Source organism: Vicugna pacos, unplaced genomic scaffold (genome assembly GCF_048564905.1).
Source record: "Vicugna pacos unplaced genomic scaffold, VicPac4 scaffold_19, whole genome shotgun sequence".
Classification (NCBI taxonomy): domain Eukaryota; kingdom Metazoa; phylum Chordata; class Mammalia; order Artiodactyla; family Camelidae; genus Vicugna; species Vicugna pacos.
The window spans coordinates 72,261,671-72,288,891 of NW_027328740.1; the positions used below are offsets into that span (position 1 = coordinate 72,261,671).

Here is a 27,221-nt window from a genome sequence, read left to right on the forward strand (position 1 = left end):
CACCTTCCCACTTCACCTGGTTGTTTTTTAGGTGTAAATGTCAGAATTCTCTCCACACCCCATCCTAGACCTTTAATCCCTTACACTACCGCTCACTATGTTATTTTCCTATTACCACTGTAACAAATTCCATTAAGCTTAATAGCTTAAACCAGCACAGACTTATCAGCTTATGGCTGTGGATGTCAGAGATCCAACACAGTTCTCATTGGGATAAATTCAAGATACCAGCAGGGTTCCTTCCTTCTAGAGGGTCTAGAAGAGAATGTTTCCTTTTTTTTTTTCCAGTTTACAGAGGTCACCCACCTTCCTTAGCTTGTGCCCCTCAACTTCCTCCATTTTCATGGTCAGCAGCCTTTCTGAACATTGCTCCATCGCTACACCTCCCTCTGATTTTAAACTCAGCTGGGAAATATCCTCCAATTTAAGGACCCCTGTGATTACATTCAGCCCACCTGGACAATCCAGACTACTCACCCTATTGTCTCATCTCAGGATCCCCTTGTCCCATCCCACTCAGGCAGTATGTATGTGGCTGTGACATTCACCTTGTGTAACATTTCCTCATGAGCAATTTATGGTTCAAGGCACTTATAAGTGACTTTTTGTTTTTCTTCCTTATCCTTTCTACATTCAGTTTGTCTGGTGAGATTATATGAATCCTTTTTATTTGTGCCCCTGCACTAATCTATAATAATGTATCATGGGTTTAAAGGCTAACTAATAGACAATTTAGGAGACAGAAATCCTCTAAGATTTTTAATCCTAAAATATCTGTCATCCCTTTTGCCATGTACAGTAACATGTCACAGGTGGCTACCCTGTGGCTGGGGAGGGACATGATTCTGCCATCACACTCCCCTCATTCTTACCAATGTGCTGATCAACTAACCAAGGATCTATGCTCTCCAACTCACTCACTTCCTCCTCCTTTGCATTGACTATCCTGTTCCCACCGCTTCCTTCATTCACCACATCAGGATTTCATGACCACATTCTCCCCTAAATGAAATGGGTATCTTGCATCTAATGCCTGACAGCTGTTCTTATTGTACATGCACACACTGACCTACACATAATCCCGTCCATCTCTTTATTTTCCTAGAATCTTCCAGAAGAATCAGTTCCATGATGATAATGATGATACTGACAATGATGACAGGGGCCTCTCAAGGATTCTGATAAAGAGGGAATCGATAAAGGGAGGGAATCATTGCAAAATTGCCCCAGAAACAGGCTTAAAGGTAAATAACTCTTATAGTGTTTAATGAAATTGACTAATATTTAACTATTTTTAAGACTTTATATCACTGAATTTAAAATTTTAACGGGAATTTTCATTCACCACTAACCAAGATTCAACTCTGGGACCAAAATCTAAGGATTTCTGTCTTCTAAAAAAGTGTCCACTAGCCTTTTAAACACGTGATCCTTTTAAAAAGTTTAGTGCTGGGCTGAAAATAAGCAGGATTCATATAATCTCACGAGACACAGTGAATGTGGAAAGACTAAGAAATAAAAATAAAAAGCCATTCATAACGTCTTGAACTTTACGTTGCTCACAGGGGAAAATGTTTGCCAATGTGTGTGTCACATCAACATGACGACTGAGTGGGATGGGGAAGCTGATCTTCCTCATCAGTCATTTATGCTGATTTGTTAGATGCCAAAACAGTTTCCTCATTGAAATTGCTTCTAACAAGTATGGAAGAATTTAGGTTCTACCAAAAGCAGGCTGAACATTTTCCCCTGCTTTCAGGTCTCTGGACTGAATGTCCCCACAAGAAGGACATGATTATGTTTCATAGGGAAGTCTTCCTGAGAAGCAACAGGCTTTTCTAGGGCAGAACTGCAGGGCCCCCCATGGAGGGCTGGAGGAGGTCTAGAGGGGACACTGGAAAAATAGCAGGAGTGAATTCAGATACTGCTGCTCAGGTCGCCAAAGACAGCATTGCTATCTCTAAGGATATGACATTCTCCCAAATTTTCCATGAGTGAAGGAGCCTGTGAACACTAAGCAGGTTGTTAAGACACAGCAGCACATAATTTGCGTGACAACACAATTAGAGTATGATTTGATATTTGCAAAATAACTAGCCCATTGTTCTTTGAAACTGCAGCAGTAGCAATAGAAATAAAAAAGACTGAGCCGTCTTGGAGACAACAATCAATAAACAATTCTAAATCTGCAGAATTCCTTGACAATATTCAAGCAATGAGCTAGATGTGTGCTGCAGATACCTCTTACTGCAGGGCTCACTCCTGCAAAGCATAGAACTAGTTTCTCAGCACACAGAGGGAACCAAGTCAAGATTCCTAATCTTTTGAGATTTACTAAATGGCTGGAAAGATCAGACAAGTACATACAGGCAAATATGATTAAATGGAATCAAATAATATCAAATGTGATTTGAGCACAGACGAAAGAGAAATTCCTTTCACCTGGGATCTAGAGAGACTTCTTCAGAAAATGTGGCTCTGGAGACGGCCAAAGACATGGGTGGAATTTTGGCAGAACAGGATGTAAGGAATTTAAAAACTTATTCTATAATTCATATAAAAATTCAAAGGATCCCAAAAATCCAAAACAACTTTGAACAAGAAAAACAATGTTGGAAGACTTGCACTATCTGATTTTCAAACTTTTTTTTTATAAAGCTACAGTAATCAGAAATTAGGGTGTTGGTGTAAAACAGGAAAATAGAATAATGGAACACAATAGAATGTTCAGAACTAAACCAAGACTTATACAGACAATTGATTCTCAAAAAGGATGCTGTGGAGAAAGGATCTTTTCAGCATGTAGTGCTGGAACAATTAGATAGTGATACGCAAAAAAAAAAAATGAACTTTGATTCACACCTCACAAAATATACAAAATTTACCTCAAAATGGATCATAGATCTTAATAGGAAATCTAAAACTAAAAAACAGCTAGGAGAACAAGCATAGGCTTAAGCTTTATGGCCTTGGGTTTGGCAAATTTTTCTTTGCTATGACACCAAAAGTATCATCTATTTTAAAAAGAAACTGATAGAGTGAACTTTATGAACATGAAGACTCTTCAATGCTCTTCTAAACACTGCTAAGCAAATGAAAAGACAAGCCATAGACAGAAGCTATTTGCAGATCATATATCTGATAATGGTCTCTCTTTGTATCTGATCCAGAATAAAGAGGTCTCAAAATTCAATAATAATTCAAACACCTGAATGAATGAGGCCAGAAAACACACTTCAGTAAAGATATCCAGATGGATAATAAGCATATGAAAAGATGCTGATTAAAGGTGTCATTAATGATTAGAGAAATACTTTTAAAAACCACAGTGAGATACTAGTTCACATACATACTAGAATGAATACAGTTAGAAAGACTGACCTTACAAGGTGCTGGCAAGGAAGTAGAGCAACCAGAACTGATACACACCACGAGGAATTTACAATAGTACAACCATTTTGGAAAAGTCTTTAACAGATTCTTTTAAAAAGGTAAACACCTATGTACCATATAATCCAGACATTCCTCATCTGGTGCTTTAGAAAGGAAAAGCATATGTCCATACAAAGACTTATAACCAAATATTCACTGCTATTTTATTTATAATAGCACAAGTTGTAAATAACCCATGCATCCATCAAGAAGTAAATGCAGAAAGAAATGATGGTCTATACAAACACTGCTCACAATAAACTCTTCAGTAAAAACTCAGCACTAAACAATACTCTACTATAAGACAAATAAGCTATTAATACAGCAACACAGATGATTCTCAAAATAATTACACTGAATGAAAGAAGTCAGACAACATAGAGTAGATACTGCATGAATCCATTCATATAAGGATCTTGAAAATGCAAACCAATATGTTGTGATAGAAAGCAGATCAATGGTTCCCAGGGGAAGAGACAGGGAGGGAGGGAGGGACAAAAAAAGTCAGGAGAGAAGCTTTGTGGGTGATGGGTATGTTCACTGTCTTGAGTGTGGTCATGGTTCCTTGGGGATATTCTTACGTCAAAACATATTAAGCTGTACACTTTAAACGTGTGAAAATTATTTTGCCAAGTATACCTCAAAGCTGTTTTAAGAAAAAAGGCACTTTAGTCCTGATCCACCTCAGCGCCTGATTGGAGTGACATGATCAGTCCCTCACACTGTCTGCCTAACGGGAAGGTAGAAAAGCTCTCACGGAAGATAACATGGATTTTTCATTTGCAATGTCTGCCATGTAATAAAGAATTTCTAGACATGCAACATGTCCAGACTATATGACAGATAACATGAGAATAAGGAGCATTAGACAAAGGATGCAAACCCCAGGTGATGTAGGCATCAGAGTTACCAATAAAGGCTATAAAATACTTTTAATATATTCAAGAAAATAAGGAAATGATGGGAGAATAGATAACAGGGTAGAGACTTTCACCAGAGAAATATACTGGAATGTATTTTTAGGAAAAATCAAACTGATACTCTAGAACTGAAGCTTTCAGCTCTGGAAACAGGTAAACAGAGCTAATTAGGATCCCTTTTAAGTAAAACTTTCAGTAATTCTGGGTAAAATATAACAACAAAGTAACACAGAGCTAACTATGGAAAGAGAAGTTCCCTGATGACAATACAAAGAGGACACTTAAAGCCCAGAGTGGTCATCTTGTGAGCTGATGCCACCGCACCCTGGAGGGAAGGGGTTTTCATCTGCACATAAATAAGGATACAATGTCCATGTAGGAAAAAGGGTCCATACCAGATGTAGAAGACTCTTCCTCTATATCTATATAGTCAGAGACAGAGATGTAAAGTGGCAGCAGAGGTCACAGTGACACAGGGCCCTGGGCCAAGGAGTGTGAGCACCTCTGCAAGCTGGGAAAGGTAGGATGATGAATCCCTCCCAAGAGCCTAGGTGTGGAACTTAGCCTTGGCCACTCCTTGGTTTTAGCCCACTGACATTGACTTTGCACTACTGCACCCTAGAACAGTGAGAAGATGAATGTGTATTGCTTTAAGCCACTGAGTCTGTGGTCCTTTGTTACAACAGCAATAGGAAAGGAACTCAGGAACCAATATGAACTTGAACCACAGGCTGCCTTCTGTGCTGGCAGGGAGTCCTTTGTCTCTGATCCTGGGGGAGTGTCCTGTCCTCTGGCAGCATCCACAAACTACCTCATGCTAACTTGGCAGTTTGCAGAGGGTTAAATCTTATCCCTGCACAGTTCTTGATATTTAGTTAATAAAAATGATGGTGTCATCATGGGTATTTTTCCATCTTTTAAATACCCTTCAGTCTTCTAATAAAGCTACTTCTAATTAAGAGACCATGTAAATAGTTTTCAATCTTCATAATAAATAACTGTGGTTTTATCTGGTTACTTAAATTATGAATAATAATGTTCACATTTGTAAAAGTTATTAAAATCAACATTGTTTAATGAAAATATCATTTCTTTTCGCATGAACATGTATTAACTACAAGAAATGTTCCATGCTTTCTTCTACGATTTACTGTTAGAGCCTTAAAGAATAATATTTTCCTCAAAAGATATTACGGCAAAGGGATTTCTTTTGGTGGAACTGTTCCGGCATCAAATCTGGTGCATGTCTCAGGCCACTGGCAACATAGAGATGATAGAAATTAGGAGGCATTATAAACACAGAATCATTTTTAAAGGAATTAAAAAAACTGGATGTGTGTAAACAAAGAATCAGGGAATATTCTGGTGAAATAAATGTATTTTTCAGCTTAAGCAAGACATGGGGTGAATAAATCTGAAATGAAAAAACCACCCAGAGATTAGCAGCGAGTCATGCATGCAGTGTGAATGATCAAAACCAAGTTGTTTCCAAACCAGTGTGCAGGCTTGATGCCTTCATGAATCAAATCTGTGTGGCACCAGGCCACCTCGAATACATGTTGATGAGGTATTTATAAGCCCTTCACCATCCCAAATCAAAGCCCACGCACGAGCCACAAGACCATCACCTACACATTTGGAAAACACACAACATGGTGAATAGCACTTTTCTTGTTCAGTAGCCGGTGGCAGCGAACTGTCAGCAGACAGAGATACAGGGACACAGAGGCACCTCCCCTCACTCAGCTGATAAACTTCCGTGCATCCCTGGGGACAGGATTGTCATAAAATGCACCATGGATTGATCCTCCTCCTAGGAAAGGAACCGTAGTGCTGTCATTAGGTTTGAGCAGGGGTGGGTGGAGGATCTCAGAAGAGTTGTTTCAGCACACCAATAGAATTCTTGGCCACCGTGACCACGAAAGACAAGTCCCCTGCCATCCCGGTAGGCACTTGGGCTCCTGACAAAAGCTGGGCTCAGTAAAGGGTTGAGTAGAAGGCACAGACCTGAGGGATGCCCCAGCAATAGGCAGGAGGTAGGGCCTGGTTTATACTGCTCTGGGTGTATCCCAGACTCATCCGAATACGAAATCAGAAATTTGCAAAACAGCAGAGCTGGGGTGGATCATCTACTCCAGACTCCTCACCTTACAGTTAAAAGGGTGGCAACCCTGACAGGCAAAGCAACGTGCTAAAGGCAGAGCGTGGAAGTGGCAGTGCCAGATGAAACGCAGCGTGCAACCCCCGTTCAAGGCCGCTGACTCTGACGACGGGGCCAAGGTTTCCAATGAGGAGAATAAGACAGTGTAAATACTTTGTTCCCCCTAAAACCCCAAATGTTTTTTAAAGGCACAAAAACTCACCTTAACTAGATCTCTTCTGAGGGGGCTCTCTTCTGCTTCTTCGTCTTTCTGTCTCCATTTCCCTCTCTCAGACACAAACACATTCAGTTTTGTGAAAGGGGACTTCCTTCCATACAAAGACAGACTTCACATCTTCAGAAAGATACCTGAGAAAGCACGTTTCTCAATTCAAGTCTTTGTGTGAGTTCTGGGCAACTGGCTTATTTTCTAGAACAATCGGTAGTTACAAAATCAGGAAATCATCTTCCACAAAGGCAGAGTTCTGGTCCGTGTTGATAAAGTTGGGGATGTCACATTTCATGAGTCTGTTCGGCTCCTCCTCTGGCCACCTGCTGCATCTGATGGCTTCCTGGAGCCGAATAACACTGTAAAGGGCTATGGTAGGGATACCAGCTTTGGCCTTGTCCAAGTGGTCCACTTCATTGATGTAGCAGTGAAAGAGGGACCTAGATTCGTCATTGCACTGCCAGAGAACACCTTGGGCAGCAGCGGTCTTCCAAAGTCTGACACAAAGCTGTTGAGTCTAAATCTCTTCTCGGGAGACTCTGCATTGCTACAAAGAAAACCAAAATAAAATATCGTTCACAGTGTAGCTCGGTGACCTGAAGAATCATAGTTTTTGCCATCTACTGAGAGTAAATCCCTGCACAGAGCATGCTGACATGCACTGGAATTGAAAGACATCACTTCTGAACACATAAAATTAAACTCAAGGCAAAAGTCTAAAGTGAGGGCCCATGGACCATCCTAAAAAGACATCGTTCCCTGAGAATCCTCAATATTGGTGCCTCGCACACCAGTGTTTCTCCGTGGGACACTCAGATCTCTTCATCAGGATTCGTTAAAGTGCTTCTTAAAATGCAGAATCCTGGGGTGCACACCCTCAGAGTCTCCAGAGGTAGCGACTGGTAGTCTGTATTTTCATAGCCACCAGGATAACTAAACATGCTCAGGTTTAGCACCGCAGTCTACATCGGGTCACCTGAGCATCGACAATTCTGTCTCACGGGATGGGGGGTGCCATGTGTGTCAGGGTGCTGTCCTACCCATGTGTCTCCCCTGATTCTCAGAACTGACAGTGCTGCCCCATTGGGCACGAAATACCACCGTTTCACAATGCATACGCAGGGCGCCCGACTGAAAAACAATCAGTGATAGGAGAGGGGACAAAACTCAGCTTCCTGTTACCTTGTTTCACTTACTGTGGGACGAGTGATCAATTCAAGGGTAATAAATCAGTGAATGAGTGAATAACATGACTCGCGTTAGTCCCACGAGTGCCTGGAAGAGCAAGCCTGGGCACATTGAGAACCATAACAGCCCATCTACTTAAATGTCATCCTCCACAGATCTATGTAAAGGTTACTTCCACCCAGGCAGTGACTCCAGAAGGGCAAGAATCATGTATGAACACACTCTCAAATCCAGAACAGAACCTGACAACAATTAGGCTCTGGAGTCTGTGTTTAGCGAGTGTGGAATCTCAGTGATTCCAGCTCTTACACCTTGCCTTCCCATCCCACCACACACGATATGGCCCTTATGTCCAGTTCTCCCGGGGCTGGGGCCACGGAACCCATTTATAGGACTGGAAGAATCTGATCATTTAAACCATCCCCCAGATTATCATCAAGAGTCACCTGCATTTCAGGGATCAGTAATCCCAGAAGCTTTGCAGTTCAGGCAGCTGAGGGATTTTTATATCAGCTCTGTCTTCTACTGTGACTGCCTGGGTGACATCAGACAAGGAATTCTGAAAAGCCTGAACTTTTCCTTTCAGGAATAATCTAATTAACAAATCTCGTTGACCACTCAACAAATGTGATGTGAAGATCAATGATTTTACACAGGAGTACAACATTCACTAGGTCGTGGATTTAGAATCAGAGGAAAATCATTTTAGAAAGATTGACAGAATGTAGCTTTAATGCGAATTTAAGTATTCTTACCTTTCAGTAAATCATCTTCCCCTACTTATCACTTCACCCAAGTTTAAAAGATGTCTGAGAACAGGGATGAGTGTGCCAGCAATCTGAGACCCAATAACCTAAAATGTCACCTAGGAAAAAGAGGGGAGTAACACATTTTTAAAAAGCATGGCAAGGATGGCGGGGCCATCCCCAACCCCAGACTAAGAAGCTCTGAGTAATAGCTTTCCTGCCTGCCTGGGGCATCAGCTGATGTGAAAATCCACCCAGAAACCTCACTGTCCAGCAGCTCTTCCATAACACAGGCTACACTTTCTCAGAATTAAGAATTGCGTCCAGTAACCACTTCGCTGAAGAATAAAGACAAAGGAGAACAAGAGAGTTCTGCCCCTCCCAAGGGAGAGCCCAGACCTCGGGCTGCATGCACTGCGCCCACCTCCCTGGAGAAGAATAAACTGGAGAAGGGCGTTCTGCGAAACTGGGGCAGCAAAGGTTGAGATGGGAACAAATTGACCAGCTGGCCAGGGACAGCCCCCTCCGTCGCTGCCTTGGCGGCTGCCTCAGCCCTCTCAGCCCATCCTGCCCACCTCTGGTGGCTAAGCTGTCAGGGAAATTGCTTTGCGATCTGGAGCAACAGAGGCTGCCCACAGGCCAATCTGCGGAAAAGATGGGCGCTAAACCCCCAGCTCCCGAGTGACAGGCTCCATACCCCCGCCAACACCCCGACGCCCCCGCACCCTACCGCAACCCCGGGGAAATATGACCCGAAGAAGTGTGACCTGGGAACGAGGGGCAGCAGAGGCCGCCCCCACGTCAGGCCTGCAGAGAGATTGGAGCTTATCCTCCAGCTCTCCAGGGGCAGCCCCTGTCCTCTCCACCTCCTGATCTCACCGCGCCCACCTTCCAGGAGCAATCAGACCAGGTGTGGGGTGTCAGGCGAATCTTGCGCCAGAGAGGACGTCCCCAGGCCAGGTCAGGGGAGAGGAGAAGAAGTGGCCCCATTAGGCGGGGCAGCCGGCCGTCGCAACTGCCTCTGCCCCTTGACCGCATCGGGCCCGTCTCCCAGGAGCAAGCTGACCTGGAGACGGGCATCCGGCTTCTTGGGCAGCAGAGGACGCCCCCAGGATTGGTCACGGGGAAGAGGAGAGCAAATTGACAGGCTCCGCGCTGCAGGTCTTCTACCCCCGCCATCGCCACCCCCGCACCTTAAAGGCACCGCCCAGGGCGCCCCTCCCCCAGCAGGCTGAGTGGGACAGGTGCGTCTGGTGACCTGGGGCAGGAGAGGCCACTCCCACACCAGGCCATCGGGGAGACGGGAGCCAATCCACCAGCTCCCCAAGGCAGCCCCTACCCCCGCAGCAGCCACCACTCTTGCCCATGACCTCACAGTGGCCTCCTCTAGGGAGCAGGCTGACCTGGAGATGGACGTCCGACGAACTTGGGACAACAGGGACCGCCCCCAGGGCAAACCATGGGGGGAAGTGGGAGCAAATGGACAAGTTCCATGGGAAAACCTGCCGCTGCTGCCACCACCCCCAAAGTACCAAGTCCAACTCCCGGGGTCAGGCCGACTAGGATACACGCGTCTCATAACACAGGGCAACAGCGACCGCCCCCAGGACAAGACGCGGGGAAGATGGGAGCAAATGGTCCGCTCCCCCGCTGCAGGACCCCGACCACCGCCACCCCTGCACCCTGACTACCCTGCCTCCCGCCCCCAGCAGGCAAAGTGGGACAGGGGTGTCCCGGGACCTGGGGCAGCAGAGGCCGCCTTCAGGCCACGCGGTGCAGACATGGAGCTAATCCACAGTCTCCTCCGGGGCAGCCTCCCTATGCCTGCAGCCACCACCTTACCAGCCCCCTGACCGCACCGCACCCATCTCCCAGGAGCAAGCTCACCTGGAGTCGGACCTGAGGCAAATCTCCGGCGGCAGACGTCGCCCCCAAGCCAGGCCGTGGGGGAGAGAAGAAATGGAGCAACTCCCTGGAACACATCCCCTGCCCCTGCCGCCTCCGCCGCCGCCTCCCAGGAGCAAGATCATCTGGAGACCCGCGTCCCGCCTCTAGGGCAGCAGAAGCCGCCCCTGGCTCCGCCTCTGGGGAGAGCGGAGCGAATTGATCGGCTCCCCCGCGGCAGCCTCCCTCCCCCCGTGGGTCCCGCACCTTAACGGCCCCGCCCCCACTCCGCACTCAGCAAGCTGAGTGGGACAGGAGTGTCCGGCGACCTGGGGAAGAAGAGGCCGCTCCCAGGCCCAGCAGCCGGGACAAGGCAGCTATTCCACCCGTTCACCAGGGGTAGACCCGCTCCGCCCCTCTGCCGCTGCCACTGCCTTCTGACCTAACCGCCCCACCTACCAGGAGCAAGCTTACCTGGAGTGCAACATCTGGCGAATCTCCGGCGGCCAAGCCCCACCCCAGGCCAGGCTGCAGGGAAGAGAAGAAATCGATCGGCTTGCCCGGGCAGCCTCCCAACCGCCACCGCCGCCGCCGCAGCCCAAAAGCATTGCAATAGCCTACCGGGGTCAGGCTGACTGCAAGGATGTGCACTTGCCTTCTTATCCTGGCCAGGTCCCTGAGCACCTCCCTGCATCCCTACACTCCCTGCACCTCTGCACCCCTGCTACTCTCTGCAATTCTGCACCCCTCCACCCCCACATCCCCTGAAATGCCTGCGCCCTCCACAGCCCCTGCACCCCTGTCACCAGTTACACTTTTGCACTGCTTACACTCCTGCACCCCTGCATGTCCCACACACCACCTCTTGGGCCTTTGGCAGAGTCTCTGCTGTTAGACCAATGCACAGTGACTCACTCTTTGCCAGTATATGATGCATCAGTGGACGTCAGGGTTTGCCTGCAGGAAGGTACATGTTCCCGGTCACTAGCCTGGGCCACTAGGGTGATCTCTGTGAGGTCACCCAGGACGGGTTCAGAGATGCTGTTCTCTGGGAAGAGAGGAGTTGAAACCGGTCTTGAGGGCAGAGCTGTGCTCACCAGGCCGTCCACGCTTCATGTTTTACACAGGGCTTCGGAGAAGTGAAATGGATCCGGCCAAGTAATACCGGCCTGCTGTGAGCCCACCTCAGTCCTGGGCTCTGAGTCAGACCGACTGGCTCCCTCAATCAGGGCCCAGTTTGGGCACCTGAATGGTCCCTTTGAGGCATCCCAACAGTTCTCAGGATGAAGTCTGGCTGCTTCCACCCCATGGCCCTCCCTCCTATTGTGCTGGCCTCAGGAAGGTTCCTTATATGGGGAAGAAGGCAGCCCACACCCTACCCCACCCCTCACCTTTCTCTAACCCAGGCTGGTGCTCTCTCTGCCCCTCAGAGTCTGGGAAGCCATCCCTCTTCAGTTATGTCCCTTCTGAGATGGACTTGCTTCCACTCAATTCTAGGCGAGGATGCACCATGGAATGCACTGGGTAAGAGAACCAAAATAAATAATTTCTTCTGTGAGGTTGTCTGTTTATCTACTGGGGCTGGGCTGTGTGTAGTTTGCTACAGCTATTGGTGTGAGAGGCTAAAACAGCCTGTGTGTCCTTGTTTTCATCTCCCCGCTGTCTTTGGGTTTTCCCTAGACACTCCTGAGACATTTACTTCTGTTAGTATTATTCCTGTTATTACACACGGGCCCTACTGACATGGAGGTAAGGTGTTGGGGGAGCGGGACAGAGCAGGGCATCTGCAGTCCTGTGATTAGTTCTCATTGAGCCTGTGCCCTGAGCTGTGACCTCCACAAGTGTGTCTCTTTCCCCCCACCCCAATTTGGGTGACACAGAAGGGATTTCCCTTCTCCCAGGTTGGTTAGGCTCTGGTAAAATAATTTCTCATTAAAAAAACAAACAAAAAACAACTTCCCCCAATGAAACAGAATGTTCTGGGTGTATTTCAATACAGTTATTTTCTCCTCTCCAGGCAGGAAGCATGAGGAGTTATCCTCTGACCTTCATTCTGAGAACAGGACACGGTCCTGGATGTAAAATACATGAAAAAGAGCATGGGGCCCCTCTGACTGGCCCCCTGGAGTTGTCACACTCTGATTTCCCCACACTGAGCCTCCTGCTGGCCTCAGGGACCTGTTAAATCTGCCTGCCCCCAGGGTTCTTACAAAAGCAGGTTCTGCCTTGGGAGCTGTGACTCTCCAAGCCTGCCCGCTGTTCCCTTTGCAACCTCTCTGGGTTGGAAGCAGCTTTCCCCCTCAGTCTTCTGGGATCTAAGAAGAGCAGTGGGTTTGCAGCTCCCTCAGATTTGGTGTTATTTTCAGGACAGGAGGAAGAACTTCTGAGCTCCACACGAGCTGGACCAGAGGCTGGAATCCTCCCTTCCTCTGCCACCGTGCAATCAGTGGCTGTGGTTCTAGCCGAGTTTCTGAAGATGTGGACTTAAACACACATATCCCAGCCCTCACAGGAGCACACAGTCCCATAAATCCCCCTAGTTTCCACTGGTAACTATGGAGCCGATGGGGACACGGGTTTCGGGACCACAGAGGCCTGACTGCACGACTTGCTCCGTGGCCTATTTACGTGGTTGCTCCGGGCCTTGTCTGAAGTGGCTTGTTTACCACACCTGGTACGTGGGAAACACAAAATAAGTACTAGAACCTTCACTTTTTCTCCCTCCAGGGCCTTCAAACGTAGAAAGTAATAAGTGAACTCAGACAGCCTAGTCACCACAATGAGGTCCGTCCAGCCTGGCTCTCCTGAGTGATGGGCACTGACTTGCACCTTAACTCGGAACAGTAGGGGAACTGCCTTCCTCTAACTGGGCCTCTCCCCACACCAGGCACGCCCGCAGCTCAGACGGGGCCAGCTCCCCAACTGAGGTGTGTGCTGGTGGCTTCAGTGTGACCTGGCCCTGCCGGGACATGAACCTGCAGTGAGTGAGGTGGAGGGTCGGGTGGAGGGGGGTCCCTTCTGGGGTGGCAGGGGGCCCGGTAGCACCCCTCCCAGCCTGGTGCCTGGGGCTCCCTAACACCTCCTACAGCTCCTGGGTTGGCTCCGGTCCTGGCCACTCCACACACCCTCCCAGTATCTTTTCATTATGTCCCTTTACTGCTTTTATCAGCGAGAAGTGGCTTCTGTTGCTTGTTCAGTGAAACAGTACATCGGGAAACCAGACTACTTCTAACATCAGTAAAATACCAACCTCGGTCAGCTCGCCGGGCAGACCGTGCAGCACAAAGGCCTGAACAGGGCTGTGCGAACGGCTTACGTGAAGGGTCCTCAGCATCTGTCTTCAGAGATACAGAAGCTGATGGTTCAGGTAAAACCTCAGGGTGGGATTGAGGAATCCAAAGCTGGTTGGTTTCAAAGGCTAACTGGTCAGACCAGACCCCTGAGCTGTGGTCAGAAGCCTGGCTCAACGTCACGCAGACTCAGCGCCCTAAGTGCCGGGTGGGGCCGGTGCTGTTCCCTTTGCAGGCTCTCGTTGGGGATTCACTGTAGCCCCTTAAATACAGCAGAAATTCCAACCCCATTAGCCCCCACCCTGAGTGTTCCATGACACAAATCCCGGGAGTGTTTAATTTTCATCTTTGTTTAGGAGGATGAAGGTGGTTCAAGAGAAGACATAAATTCACACTTAGTGACACAAGGTCACAGCCAGTACTTCCTCCACGGAGAGCTATGTGCTCCCACAGTGGTGGCTGGGGGCTGGGCAGAGACCCTCTGCTGGTCCCAGAGGGACTCGCTCATCTGGCCACAACTCATGGGTTGGACAGAAGATCCAGAGGGTGACAGAGCATCTTTCCTGGGAATTTGGAACTGTCACATAGAAATCAAGTTCACTCATCTGGAGTTTGGCGGAGGGGAGGGGCGGTGGTTGGAAATCAAATGAAACCAGAGCATGAGAGAAACTTAGAAGTGAAAGAGCGAGAGACAGAGAGACTGAGCTTGTGAGAGCAAATAGTCAGAAAGAAGGCAAACAATCAGGGGACAGAAGAATTCCAGCTCCTGACTGTGTAGTCTGTCCCAGCCCATCAATGACCCCGCGAGATGTTTAATAACATTCCAGTTTTGCAGATTAGGAAACAGGCTGAAAGAGGTGGGGGCTGGGTTTGGGTGCACAGTTAATTCAATTGCCACTGGACCCCACACTTCCCATTGCCTGAAGGCACCCTAATCCTCACTGGGACCCCTGTGGTCCCCTGACAGCCCAGCACCCTGATCAAAGGGACCCTGCGGGAGTGGGAACCCCTCTTGAGTGTGGAGAGTTCCCTGCCCCGAGATGCCATGCATCAGCAAGCTCCCGCTCACCCCAGGTTAACATCAGCCCAGCTGTACAGTCTCCCAACCCGCTTCCCTCCCTGCCAGGCACCCCCATCCTTACCACCGAGTGTACTGCAGGAATTCAGGCACAGGGATGCCCAAATCAACACGAGCCCATCGGCAATAGAAAAAGCAGACTCCCAGGCCCACCTGGGTTGCGAGGGGACAGAAGGTGTCCTCAACTTTCATGTGTCTAAGACAATCTTCTTCAGCTGGAGGTTCTAGAGAAAAATAAAAGGTCCAAAACATAGTTCGGTGAGGAATTCCTCCAAGGACCTGACTCCAGTGTCTACAACCATGTGTACCTACCCCCGGAATTGGGGTGAAGGTGGATTATTGATCAGCACAACCCCTGGTGGCCCAGCTCCTTGGCTTGGCTGCCCAGAGGGGGCTGGGGGAATGGGTAAGGCCAGGGCACTCAGGAAAAGCACAGAGGACCTGACCTCTCCCTTCTGCACTCGTAAACCCTTCCCCAAATCTCAAGGCATTGGACAGAGATCCGCCACAATAATGAGATGCTCCCATCTCTTCACTCACTCCTGTCGGTTCACTTACATGCTGAGCATCCACTGGGTCCCAGGACAAGACACATAGGATGGCTGATGGGACAGGCTTGGTCCTTCCCCCTGGAACCTGTTCAATCTGATCAAAGAATGATCACTTATAAAGAGTTTCTCAAAATTATACAGAGACCAAAGACCAACTGCAGAGTGAACCAAATTTAAAAATATATATGAAGATCCCCCAGTCTCCCCGCCTAAGGTTAACAGCATAAAGCAAAAAGTTCTTGCCTTTAATCAGCAGGGAAGTTGTCACCCCCTCTCAGGTGGAAAGGAGAGTTATTCTTTGAGCACGTCACAGAAGTGCTCCATCGGATTGGACCAGGGCATCTACATTCATTCAGCAAATGTGTATAAGCTCCTACTACATACGGGAATCTCCTAACTAGACCGTTCCCAAGGCTCTCGGGCTTTATCAGTCAACAAAATAGACATGACTCCCCATCACTGGGGGCTCAGAATTTTAGCAGAGGAAACAGGCAGCATGTTGGGGTAGCAAGAGTTTGGATAAATTTTTAAAAAAGAGTGATATGAGCAAACTCGGGTGATGGCGGTGGGGTGGGAGGCAGGCAGGAGAGAATAAGGCAATCCTGGCAGATCTCACGGAGTAATGAACTTGAAGCAGAATAGATCCGGAGGAAGAAGGAAGAGCCGGAGCCAGAGGCCCCCAGAGTGAGGGGGAGAGTGTGGGCAGAGAGGCAGAGCACGCCGGGTCCTGAGGCCTTTGTGACGACTTTGGCTCCTAATGACATGGTGACCCGTTTAGTGAGTTTTGAGGGGAGGGGTGATGTAGTCCAACTTATGCTTTTGTGTTTGTGTTTTTTGGGGGGAAGTAATTTATTTATTTTAATGAATGTGCTGGTGATTGAACCCAGGATCTCAAGCATGCTAAGCATGCGCCCTACCACTGAGCAACACCCACCACCCCCAATGTATGTTTTTACAGGCTCCCTCTGACTCTGTGTGGATGAGAGATTGTAGGAAAGCAAAGATGGAAACAGAAGGCTATTGGTATCCAGGAAAGGCTGAAGGTGGCTCTTAGGAGGGCGGGGAGCAGAGAGCAGGTATTTAATTAAGACAGAATATCCAGAATTTTCTAACAAGCTGGATTTGCTGTCTGTGAGTGTAAAAGAAAGAGAGAGAAAGGACATGGTTCCAACATCTGGGCCTGGACAATGGGAGGGATGTCCTCTCCGGATGGGAAAGGGGATGGGAAAAGGTGGGGCTGAGCAGGTGGAAAGGGGCTGGTATCAGCTCAGTTCTTCAATGTCATGGTTAAGGGGTGTGTTACATATTGCCACAGAAGTGCCTAATAGGTAGAGGAATCTGTTTTCTTTTTCTTTTTAACATTTAAAAAATATAATTAAACATATTAATTGTATTATGTGAATGATTTGGGAATTTTGTTTCATGCCAAGTTATATGTTATATATAGCCAAATGGAGCATATATCAAAAAGGGGAGAAATGAGGGCTTTCACATAAACTGACTGTCCGTAACGTAGGTAAAATTTCAATAAAACCAGTCTTCAGGGCAAAAACCTCATCTCGGTGTTACATAAAAATAAATGAAAAACGACTATGTTGATGTACCATTATTTCATGTTACATAATAGCCCCAAACTAACAGTGTTTAACTATGAGGCTTGTAGAAATACTATTCGCTTTATTCACATAAATACAGAAGTGCAGAAATGTTCTAAGGTAGAATTAGCATCTTAGTGGAAATAATACATATTTGAGCATTTTACATGATATATATGTACTGATTCAAAATTTGGAAAAGTAATTTCATAGTAGAACATATGTATGAATGTGAAAGCAAGATGAATGAAAGGAAAAGAATGTGATGTGAGTCTCAGGGATAAAGGCTCAGATGGAAAGGGGAAATCAGGGAATTTTGGAGAAATCGAGAAATTGATGGCATGCCAATTTCCAAGGCTGGGTTGCTTCCACCAAAGGAATAGCAGAGAGAGAGAGGAGAGGCCCAGGAACCCACCCTGGGGAACACCCACAGTATATGTTTGGAAAAAACAGGAGACATTGGCAAAGGACCAGCCAGCAGGCCAAAAGCAGAAACAGACAGAGAGATGGGCTGGGGGTTGAGTGAAGCAGGAACACGGGGTAGGAGGGATGGAAGAGCTGGGTCAAATGCTGCCGAGGGGCCAAGCATGATGAGGAGTCAAAATTGACCACTATATTTAGCAACATGGGGTCACTGATGGCCTTGACAGGGCAGTTTCCATAGAGCGAGGGATCAGGCGAAAAGCCAGAATGGGTGTAAAAGGGGATGGCTCAAGAGAAGATGCAGACAGTGAGTTTAAACAACTCCTTAAAGATTTGCTGCAAAGACACAGGGTGGCAATTGGTGGGGGTGAATTAGGGTCAAGGAGTGCTGTTGGTTTAAGAGGATGGACGTTTATATACTGATGGTGCCAACTAGCAGGAGAACAAAATAGATGAGGCAGTGAAAGAGAGGATGGTTTTGGGAGTGACAACCCAGAGAAGATGGGAGGGATGGGGCCTCGGGGACTTTTGGAGGAACTGGCTTTCGATGCCACTTTTAATAAGCGGTGGGGCACCGAGAGTGAGGTCACAGACATCAGAAGGCGAGCGGATGTGCTGGGAGTTGCTTGTGAAATTTCTCTTCTGTTGGCTTGTTTGCTTGTTCAAAGTAGAAAACTAACCTTACCAGCTGAGGAACAAGGAGGAAGAAAGAGTTACTGGAGCCATGAGCAGAAGATAAGAAAGAGCCTTCCAGGGAGAATGGGACAGTAAAAAGGGCAGGGGGAGGCGGGGGAGTGAGCTCCCAGAAAGTTACATTTTCTCTTTGACGTCCCCAAATGTGTGACGTGTTATTACCCTTCCTGCTGTCTACAAAATAAAAATTAATTATGGTTCAGAGGAAATGCTATTTCATTCTAAGAGGCTGCCTGTTTCTCAGGAATGGTCATCTTAAACTGCAAATATTACAAACAATGTTGAAAAGATGAACCTGTGTACCTAAAATCCCCTATTTTCTATTAATCTGTTTACTACTTAGTTCCCCTATCAATAACACATAACAAATACTGCCATGATGGAGGTACACCGATGCTTAAAAGGAAATGAGATCTGTATCCTTTTGCTAAATTCCATGGCTTCCTTAATATGCAGTTCCACTTGGAATTTAGGAATGTCTGGTATAAGAAGTGAGAAACAGTTTGAGAAAATCCCGGCTCAGAATTATACATCACAACCACATCTCACAAGTATATACAGCCGTAAAAAAGTTTAAAAGCAAAACTCCGTAACTACTCTTAAAGACCTTTGCAAACCTGGGCCTGCCAAGATGTTTCCAAACTGGAAAGGAACTCCAATCTCTTGCCTGGTACCGGACCAGAGGCTGGCCAGCCTTTTCTGTAAAAGCGAGAGAGTAAATATTTTCAGTTTTGCAGATCATTTTGTTGTAACCATGCAGGTAGGCAATAAGAAAGCTAAGAGCACTGGGAGATAGGAAACAAACGGGCATGCCCACACTCTCCCTTCCACTCAGGGCAGCTTCTCTGTGGTGGGGAGCTTTGCCACAATCACTTGCTTCTTTTTTCCATTGGTTTCTTTGTTTCCACCTTACTGCTCGAGCTCAGAACTTCAGGTGGGCCTGGTCCTTCAGCATCCATGCAGAGAAGGCTGAGCGGGGTTGGGAACCCCACCTGATGGAGAAGAGAGATTACTGGGAGGGACATTGTGGAGGCCACCATGACACGAGACAATCACACCTTCCGGGGTGAAAGGGAACGAAGACAAGGGAAGGACACAGTAGTGGGACCCCTAGGTCGCCTGCCAGGCTTGTTCTCCCTCCACGGCAACCATGGGGGCCTGGGGGGTGTTGGGCTTCAGCTACGGTGATTAGGATGAAGGGACTCAATATAAAGGACCCTCCAACTCCTCACTAGGTTCCAAACGCAGCCCCTCTAAGTCCACCCTCTGAGTTTCTGGAACTCTGCTGGAAGAATACATGAGCAGGCCAGAACCAGAGCCCAAGCCAAACATGACAGGGGTCTCGTGGGGCTGTAACCCCATGCTCAGTGGTCGGGGACTCCTTGCAAATCTGCAGAAATCCCTGTTCCACCTCATTCCTGGGAGAAACCCCAGATCTCCTCCTGCTCTGTCTGTTCTTCTCTTGAGGCTATTGTCCTGGAGGGATGCTGAGTCATTGAACCTGGTCCTCCAAACGTACATAAGCAGCCTGTTCAATAAAACAAATTATGCACTTTTTCACATTTGCCAGTTTTTTGATTCCAGAAAGGCTGTGGGACTCATTCTCACAGTCTCCTGTGCCCCCACCACATGGTGGCCCTCTGCTCATGTAAACACGATTTCCCACAACTGCACCCTGCCTCCCAGCTTGTCAGAGGGGAGTGTCCCACAAAGACACAGGTGTTTGTGAGGATCCTGTCCCCCAGCAGAAAACCTGCTCCTGGAGCCACGGTCAGGGATCTGGCCTCCTAAGCCGCTCAGCTCTAATTCAAAGCCTAAAGTGGGGGCCCCGAACATTGCTGAATGACTTTCTGAATCACCTGGACTGGAGGGGACTGATTTTCTTTCCAGGAATGGAGGTAGCGCAGCCTCCATTTTCAGGGCTGACCTTGACGATGGATCTAGTTCCCCCGACTGCAACACAGGAAGGAGTGGCCCTTCCATCCCACAGGTTGGAGACCCAACCCAAGGGAGTACTGAAGCAGTGCATTGCTGCCAGGTCCAGCATCCCTGCAGAGTGGCCTCTGCCCTTGAATGACCCCCTTCCCAGGGCCTTTCTTGCCCGGACACCACCACACCCCAGGCTGTGCCAGAGCTCTGGGGCTCTGCGTGTCCAGGGCACAGAGGTGGCACCTGAGCCAGGTGTCCCCTGGGCCTCAAGGGAGAGAGGTCTGCTTCTGCATCAGGGGAAGGTGACCCCACAAGGCTGGCAGGACACTCTCAATATGGACCTCCAGGAGCCCTGGGAGCAGTTTCCCTGCAGGTGTTAAGAGCCATCATCAGGAGGGCAGGCCCCTCTTTGTGCAGACCATCCAGCAGTGCTGGGCCCACGTGCTGACCTCAGAAATCTACATGCCCCCACGATTCCCCAGGCAACCTCACAACTTCGTCACTTGGTGACCTGGGTACCACGAGCTCCTTGGCCATCCCATGAGGGTGGTCCTTGCAGGCATGGTCTCCAGGTTCTCCTGTTGAGAAATCCCCCTGGGTTTCTGTGGTCACAGAGCAGACACCAGAAGATTCTAGTCCTGCAGTGACCCCCACAGCAGTCAGCTCCCCTGTGCATGTCCAGGGACAAATGACAGCAATTTATTGCCAGGAACCGTGATTCCATACTAAGTTCAGGATCCTGGTAACTCACTCTGCACCCCAAAAAGCTTCCATGAGAAATGTGTGTATTGGGATGTCTGTGCCCCTAGAAGAGCTGTTCCTGAGGGTTCCTGGGACCCTCCAGCCCCTCTCAAGGTTCTCAGATCCTGGGTCTAAATTTCTATCTGCCTCTTTTGGTGTACGGCCACCTGTGTCTCGTGGTCACGGGTCACTTTATTGCATGACTTGGCATGTTCTTAGTGCTCGTCCTCCACCCCTGCACTAGACTCCCAAGATGTTCCCACTGACCCTTGGCTCCCTGGGTGGCTCAGGGGGCCCTAAGTCTGCACCCTTCACTCTCCTCCTCTACCCCCACCTCTGGGGCCACCCCTAGGTGGACTTGGAGGTGTTTGTAAATGAGTCTTACACAAGGACATATCTGGACAAAGCAGGACCCCACCCCCGGAAAACTCACCTGCTCCCTTCTCAGAAGAGGACCCCACAGCCCCACATTGCCTCCCAGGGGTCTGCTCAGGACACAGTCCCCCAGTTCTGGGCAAGGTGTCTCCCTGGAATCCTTGCTTCCAGGAAGAGTCTCTCTGTCCTTCTTCAGAGTTTAGAGGTGTTCCCATGTCCCTGACCACCAAGATGCCCAGCACAGTCCCTTCAGTGACCTGGAGAGACAAGGAACTTATGTGGCCACAGGTCTCACAGGACACACCTGCTGGGACCCCAGGCTAAAGGGCTGTCCTTCTGCCTTCTCAGGTGTGGCTCCCGTGGTATCTTTTTGCAGGGGGCCCAAACGGGGAGTGTGGCCCAAAGCAGTTCATGGGGCTCTCTGGGCAGGGAAGACTTGGGCCAGGTGGCCTTGCCTGGTTTCCCTGCTGGGCCACTCTGAAAACCCCCGCTCCTCTGGCTGTGGCTGGAGGCCCCTCAAACCTCAGGGCGGGGCTCTTTCTCTCAGCCTCCACTGACTCCAAAGCCACGCTGGTGCTGGCGAGGGGAAAGAGCTTTCTTGCCTTCTTTTGGCCAAGTTGCCACAGGTGGATGCTGCGGGGAGCTGGAGAGAGAGGTAGCACTTGCTCAGATGTGAGTGGTTAAGCAATTTGACACCCTGTCAACTAGCCTTAAACATTGGAATGAGGTCTTTCCCGGTAAAGCTGGAAGTTACTTTCAGTAACTTGTCTAAAGATTTCTTTTTTTTTTTCCACTTAAAGACTCATAAAACCTCTCCCAGGTCATTCCTGGTATGGACCATTATCCAGGGATCAATCAGGAAATGCAGGAGGAGAGGGGTGGGGGTGGGGGAGAGGGGAGGTTAGATCAGAGCCCACGGAGAGGAGATGCCCCTCCCAGGAGCCTCACACTGGGCAGTGGCTTCTGGCATCCAGCTCTCCTGTTCTCAGGCCCATTCCATCTGCGGGGTTTTCCAAAAACATAATGGTGGTAGGGCCATGGAGGACACCTAGAACTTCCAGAATAGACAGGGGGAGCAGAGTTACCATGCTGGCCCTGGGTTTGGAGACAGACCTGCAGTGGAGACCACAGGCTTCTGAGAAGCCAGTTTCGAAATAAAGGCAGTATGCACTGGAATACCCGGCTCGAGAGAGTGCTTCATCATAGACATGTAATTTACATAGTTCTCACCACTAAATTCTGTGTTCCCAACACGCTACATGAATGACGGCTTCAACACACATTCATTTCTGAGATGTGAAAAAGTGTAGAGCCGCTCTTTCATCCTGCATAATGGGCATGGCTACACTTAAGAACACTTACCAAGATTTCTCAGCAAGAGCCAATTTCGAAATAAAGGCAGTTTGTGCAGGAAAACCCTGTTGGAGTGAGGGCTTCCCCATACACATGTAAGTTATAGAGTTCCCCTCACCATGAAACGCTGTTCCCAACATGCTACATGCATGAAGGCTTCGACACACATTCAGTTCTAAGCTGTTAGCATGTGGAGAGCCGCTCTTTCATTCAGCACAAAAGGCATGGTTACACCCAGGAAGATTTACCCAGATTTCTCAGCTGCTTCCTTCAGCCAGATTCAAAATAAAGGCAGTTTGTGCTGGGAAAGCCTGTTGGAGCGTGTTCAGAGCTGTTTCGGGCTCTGTCCCAGCTGGAGGGTGCAAAGCCCAACCTCCAGAAAGAGGGACCAGGACCCCACCCGCCAGGTGGTGTTGCCTTTGTAGGGGAACAGTGATCTTTGGGTAAGATATATTGCGGCTCTCTCTAAAAACTGCTTTGACTTAAGTTTGCATCCTAGTCACCAGTTCCAGGACAACAGAAAAGGCATACCCTACATCCCTTTGCACTCAACTCTTCCCAAAAGAGCAAATATTTGTCCATGAAAATACCAGCTGCTCTTCTAAGGCCCACTAAATACCCAGCAGTGTGGGCGGTGCACTCTTGATCAGGGACAGGAGGAGAGGGAACAGCGGTCCTCCTGCAGGCTTGGCCTGGTGTGGCAGCTGCGCTGTGGGTGCGTGGTGGGGAGGGAATGCAGGGAATCCTGTTTGAGGGGCCTCTGTGCACACCTGCATTATAGTCTGAGGCTTCATACAAAGGCTCCAGGCATCCTAACTGGTTAGATACAGCCCCCACCCTTGGGCTGGAACCACCAGGAGATAAGTACCTGTAACAGGGACGGTGCCTGGTGTGGGGAGAGGTCATGGGACACTCCGGGGGCAGGGGCGGTGGTGATGGGGAAGGCAGGGGATGCAGTGAAGGGTGGAGGGAGCAGGGTCCTTTGCTTGGGGGTGCGAGTTCTTTGGGAGACCACAGGGAATGGCACACATCATCCCCACCCTATACCCCAAATTCCTAGCCCCGCCAACACAGGGGCTGCTCTGCACCCTCTCAACGTGGCTCTCCTGTAAGACCGCACCCAACCAGGCATCTGGCACCCTGCCCTACCTCCCCTCTTGGGACAGATCCCGTCTTCTTGGAAACTGCCTAGCAGCGCGTATTCAAGGCCGGCAGCCGGCCTGGCGGATCTGCACTTCAGGTGCCCTACCTGGCCAGCCGTGCCTGCCTGGGCTCAGTCCTCTATCTTGCCCACAGGTAGCCTGGGTCCACTTCCGGTGCAAGCGGAGGCCGCGGAGCCCAGGCTGAGCCCCGCACACAGACAGGTGAGGGTGCCCCCGCCCCGCTGCCCCGCCGCCGCGCCCACTGTTGGCAGCATTGCCCCAGCCTCCGGCCGGTGCCACCTGCAGCTGAGGACCTCCGCGCAGCCCCGCCCGCCCCGGCCCCGCCCAGCTGCCCCATAAGCCTCCCCCCACCCCCGTCCTGGCCGCGCCCTTGCTCCCATTGGCTCCGAAAGTTCTGCCCTTGCACGTCTAGCGTCGGGAGGACGCAGACGCAAGCGCTAGGGGAGGGCCCCGCGGCGTTGCCATGGATAAAGACGCCGCGCTCCTCGCGGGCTGGCGTGCGCTTCTGGGGCAGGCAGCGGGCTCCGGAAGTGTGCAGCTGCCCGGGGCCATGGCGGTGTTTGCTGCTGGGGATGGCGGCTTGCTTGGCCGGGCCACTAGTTCTGGCCGCGTCAGTCGGCGGCCGACATCCTTTCTGGGGCGGCGTCTCACAGACGGTAAACGTACGGCAGCGCCGTTGGCGAGGCCAGTGGACATGGACCGGGGTGGGATCCGGGTTGGTGTGGCGGCCGGGGAGGGCTGAGGTCATGATGGCAGCCCTTCTTGGTGAAACAATAAAATGAATAGCCATTTTCACAAGACCTCTGAGTAAATCTACTAGGGAACTTCATCCTGGACTGAGGAAGAGGACTGGGGAGGAGGGGGCATTCAGGGGCACAGAGAACCATGGGCCACCTGTCCCACGATGGACTTTAGACTCACCCTCACCCTTCAGGAACTACTAAATACACACAGACAGAGTGCTATGGACAAGATTTTTTTTTTTAAACAAATCCCTGAATCCCTAGCAGGTCTTGTTTCTACCCATACACAAATGGCTTATGTGCATAATGTTTCACAAAAGCCTTAAAATATTATCACCCCAACTTGACACATCAAGAAACTGAGGTAGAGAAGTTTATCACATTCTACAAGATTAGAGAGAGGCCACGTCAGACACCGTATTTAAATCCAAGCCCCTGCTCCAGTGCTCACACTAGAAAGTGTGACATACTGCCCCTTTCCTGCCCTCTCCCTGCAATCAATCTCTGAAGAGTCTTTTCTGTGTCACCTGGAATCACAATCACATTCATTTTCCACAAAGAGCTATGTCACTCCTTGGAGGACTTTTCAAAATCTAAAGGGTTGGTTTGAGAGGAGAGATTTGCATTTTCTGTTTCTCAAAGGAAACATGGCTTTAAAAGAAACTGAAAAGTAGTTATCTAGTCTAAGCCCTCATTGTGCAGAGAAAAAACCGGAGGCTCAGAAGAGATGAGGAAAGGGCCTTATTAACAAATATTGCCTCAGTGCAGCACCAAGCCAGACCTGGCACTTCTAGGGGAGGATCTGGAAGGCCCAGGAGAATGAGTGTTAGAAAACAGAAAGAGAAGAAGCATACAAGGCCCCGTCTCTTCACCACCATAACATGAATTTCCACCAAATTACCCAGAATGGGTGCAGCCAATATTAAGTTTGTCAAAAGAGGTTATAGAATTCTCAACCATAGTGGAAATTCCAACATTTACTGTGCTTTTTTCCCAGTTCAAGCATCAATTCAGTGGGCACTCTGTACCAGGGACTACACGAGGCCTGGGGTTCTCCCAAATACAGATCTCTATTACCACGTGTGCAAACCACATTAAGGCCACCAGAAGAAAAGCGCCCACAGATAAGATGGAATTACTGAAACTGAAAGCAGCCAAAGAGCATATATTACTAGGAAAAACGGTGCTCCTAGTAATGGACACATGGACATAGAATGCAAACTGTGTTTAGCAGGCAGGAAAGGGGGGATTAACAGATACAAATTAGTAAATATAAAATAAATGACAAGGGCCTGCTATATAACACAGGGAACTATATTCAATTTCTTGTAGTGATTTATACTAAAAACAATCTAAAACATATATATATACATATGCATATGTTTATAACTGAATCTCTGCTGCACACTTGAAAATAACATTGTAAATTGACTACACTTAAATAAAAAATAATTTTAAAAAATAAGTAAAAATAAATGCAACGCCATTAAGAAAAAATAAAAGAACTCTCTAATCCCCTTAACTGTAGGTGGTCGAGAAATCTAGCTGCAAACACCAAGTCCACTGGATCACTCCAGCACTGGCTGTCACTCTTTCTGACCATCAGAGAGTCACTTGCTTCACTGAGGTTACTTTTCTCTTCTGTGAAAGGCTACAGTTGCAACTAACGATGTATAGAATCTCATCATTCACAAGCCCAAAAAGTAGTGAGAACTTCACATGGGCCAGGCTCTGGTCAGATGAAAAGATAGGGTCCCAGATATATTCATGGGTAGAAGAAGTTTATGCCATAAAGTTATAAATTCTTCCTGTTTTGATAGACAGATTCATTTCAATTCTGGTTAGAATTCCTACCAGATTTTTCTTGGAATATAACAAGTTAATTTATGGTCAGGAATAGCCAAGAAATTTCTTTAGAACCACCACTTGGGAGGGGTGGATAGGTCATTCATTTCCACTGCTCTTTCTGAAGTGATGAAAACGTTCTGGAATAATAATGGATGCACCACTGTGAATATGCAAAAAGCTGCTGAATTGTACCATTTAAATGGATGGAATTCATGGTTTGTGAACTATATCACAATAAAACTGTCCTATGAAAATTATTTCTTGACAATTATTTTTCAGTTTATACACTAGTCTGTCCCACAATTTAAGAAAAACAAAAAACCTAAACAAGCCAAACTCTGCCAGGAGCACTTTAGGACTGCAATATCCCTGGGTCTCCAAGGCCTCTGGTGGTGCTGTTCCTGTTAACGCACAATAGCTGGGCTGGGCTAGTTAGGGACTGTAACTATCTTTTGAAAATCGAGGATCACTCCTTTCACCCTGGGAGAGGGAAGGAAGGAGGATGTCACAGCCTCATGCCTTCAGCACATTTTTAACAGAACCAAGCCCTGCTTTCACCACTGCAATCCCTCTCACTATAAAAACACGTGACATCAACAAGCACCGCCATCATAACACCTGAAAGTGTTCAAGGTACTTACCTGAGGCAGAAACATGGAGGGGGGAGACAGAACCTCGCTTAGCAGTGACGCTCCCTTTTCCCGACTCCACCAGGAGAAGCTGGGCGTTAGAGCCGGAGGCTTTCAGCCCAGGTAGCAGCGCCCACGCCACAGAGCTGGTCCTCAGGGAGCGGGAAAGGGAGAGCAGGGCAGCCCCGGGGTCGCGGGGCAGGGAAAGCGGGGAGGGGGACGCGGGCTGCAGCCTCGCTCGGAGGACAGCCCCAGCCACAGTCCCAGGCGC

The 27,221-nt window shown here is 48.7% G+C and overlaps 1 protein-coding gene across 1 annotated transcript in view; it reads right to left on the reverse strand.

Moving 5' to 3' along the window:
• Positions 1 to 6,993: 6,993 nt before the first annotated feature.
• The window catches only part of LOC140693512 (uncharacterized), a 52,285-nt gene continuing 32,057 nt past the window's right edge, over positions 6,994 to 27,221 (reverse strand). The window contains exons 6-18 of the mRNA XM_072957332.1: positions 21,737 to 21,857; positions 21,273 to 21,471; positions 19,581 to 19,697; positions 18,987 to 19,161; positions 18,777 to 18,868; positions 15,466 to 15,552; positions 15,061 to 15,131; positions 13,790 to 13,877; positions 11,455 to 11,587; positions 11,014 to 11,067; positions 10,543 to 10,739; positions 8,665 to 8,774; positions 6,994 to 7,268 (exon numbers count right to left, since the gene is read on the reverse strand). Coding sequence (XP_072813433.1) covers positions 10,682 to 10,739; positions 11,014 to 11,067; positions 11,455 to 11,587; positions 13,790 to 13,877; positions 15,061 to 15,099 — 372 coding nt within the window. The 5' untranslated portion in view covers positions 15,100 to 15,131; positions 15,466 to 15,552; positions 18,777 to 18,868; ... (2 more) ...; positions 21,273 to 21,471; positions 21,737 to 21,857 and the 3' untranslated portion in view covers positions 6,994 to 7,268; positions 8,665 to 8,774; positions 10,543 to 10,681. The remainder of the gene's footprint in view (positions 7,269 to 8,664; positions 8,775 to 10,542; positions 10,740 to 11,013; positions 11,068 to 11,454; positions 11,588 to 13,789; positions 13,878 to 15,060; positions 15,132 to 15,465; positions 15,553 to 18,776; positions 18,869 to 18,986; positions 19,162 to 19,580; positions 19,698 to 21,272; positions 21,472 to 21,736; positions 21,858 to 27,221) is intronic.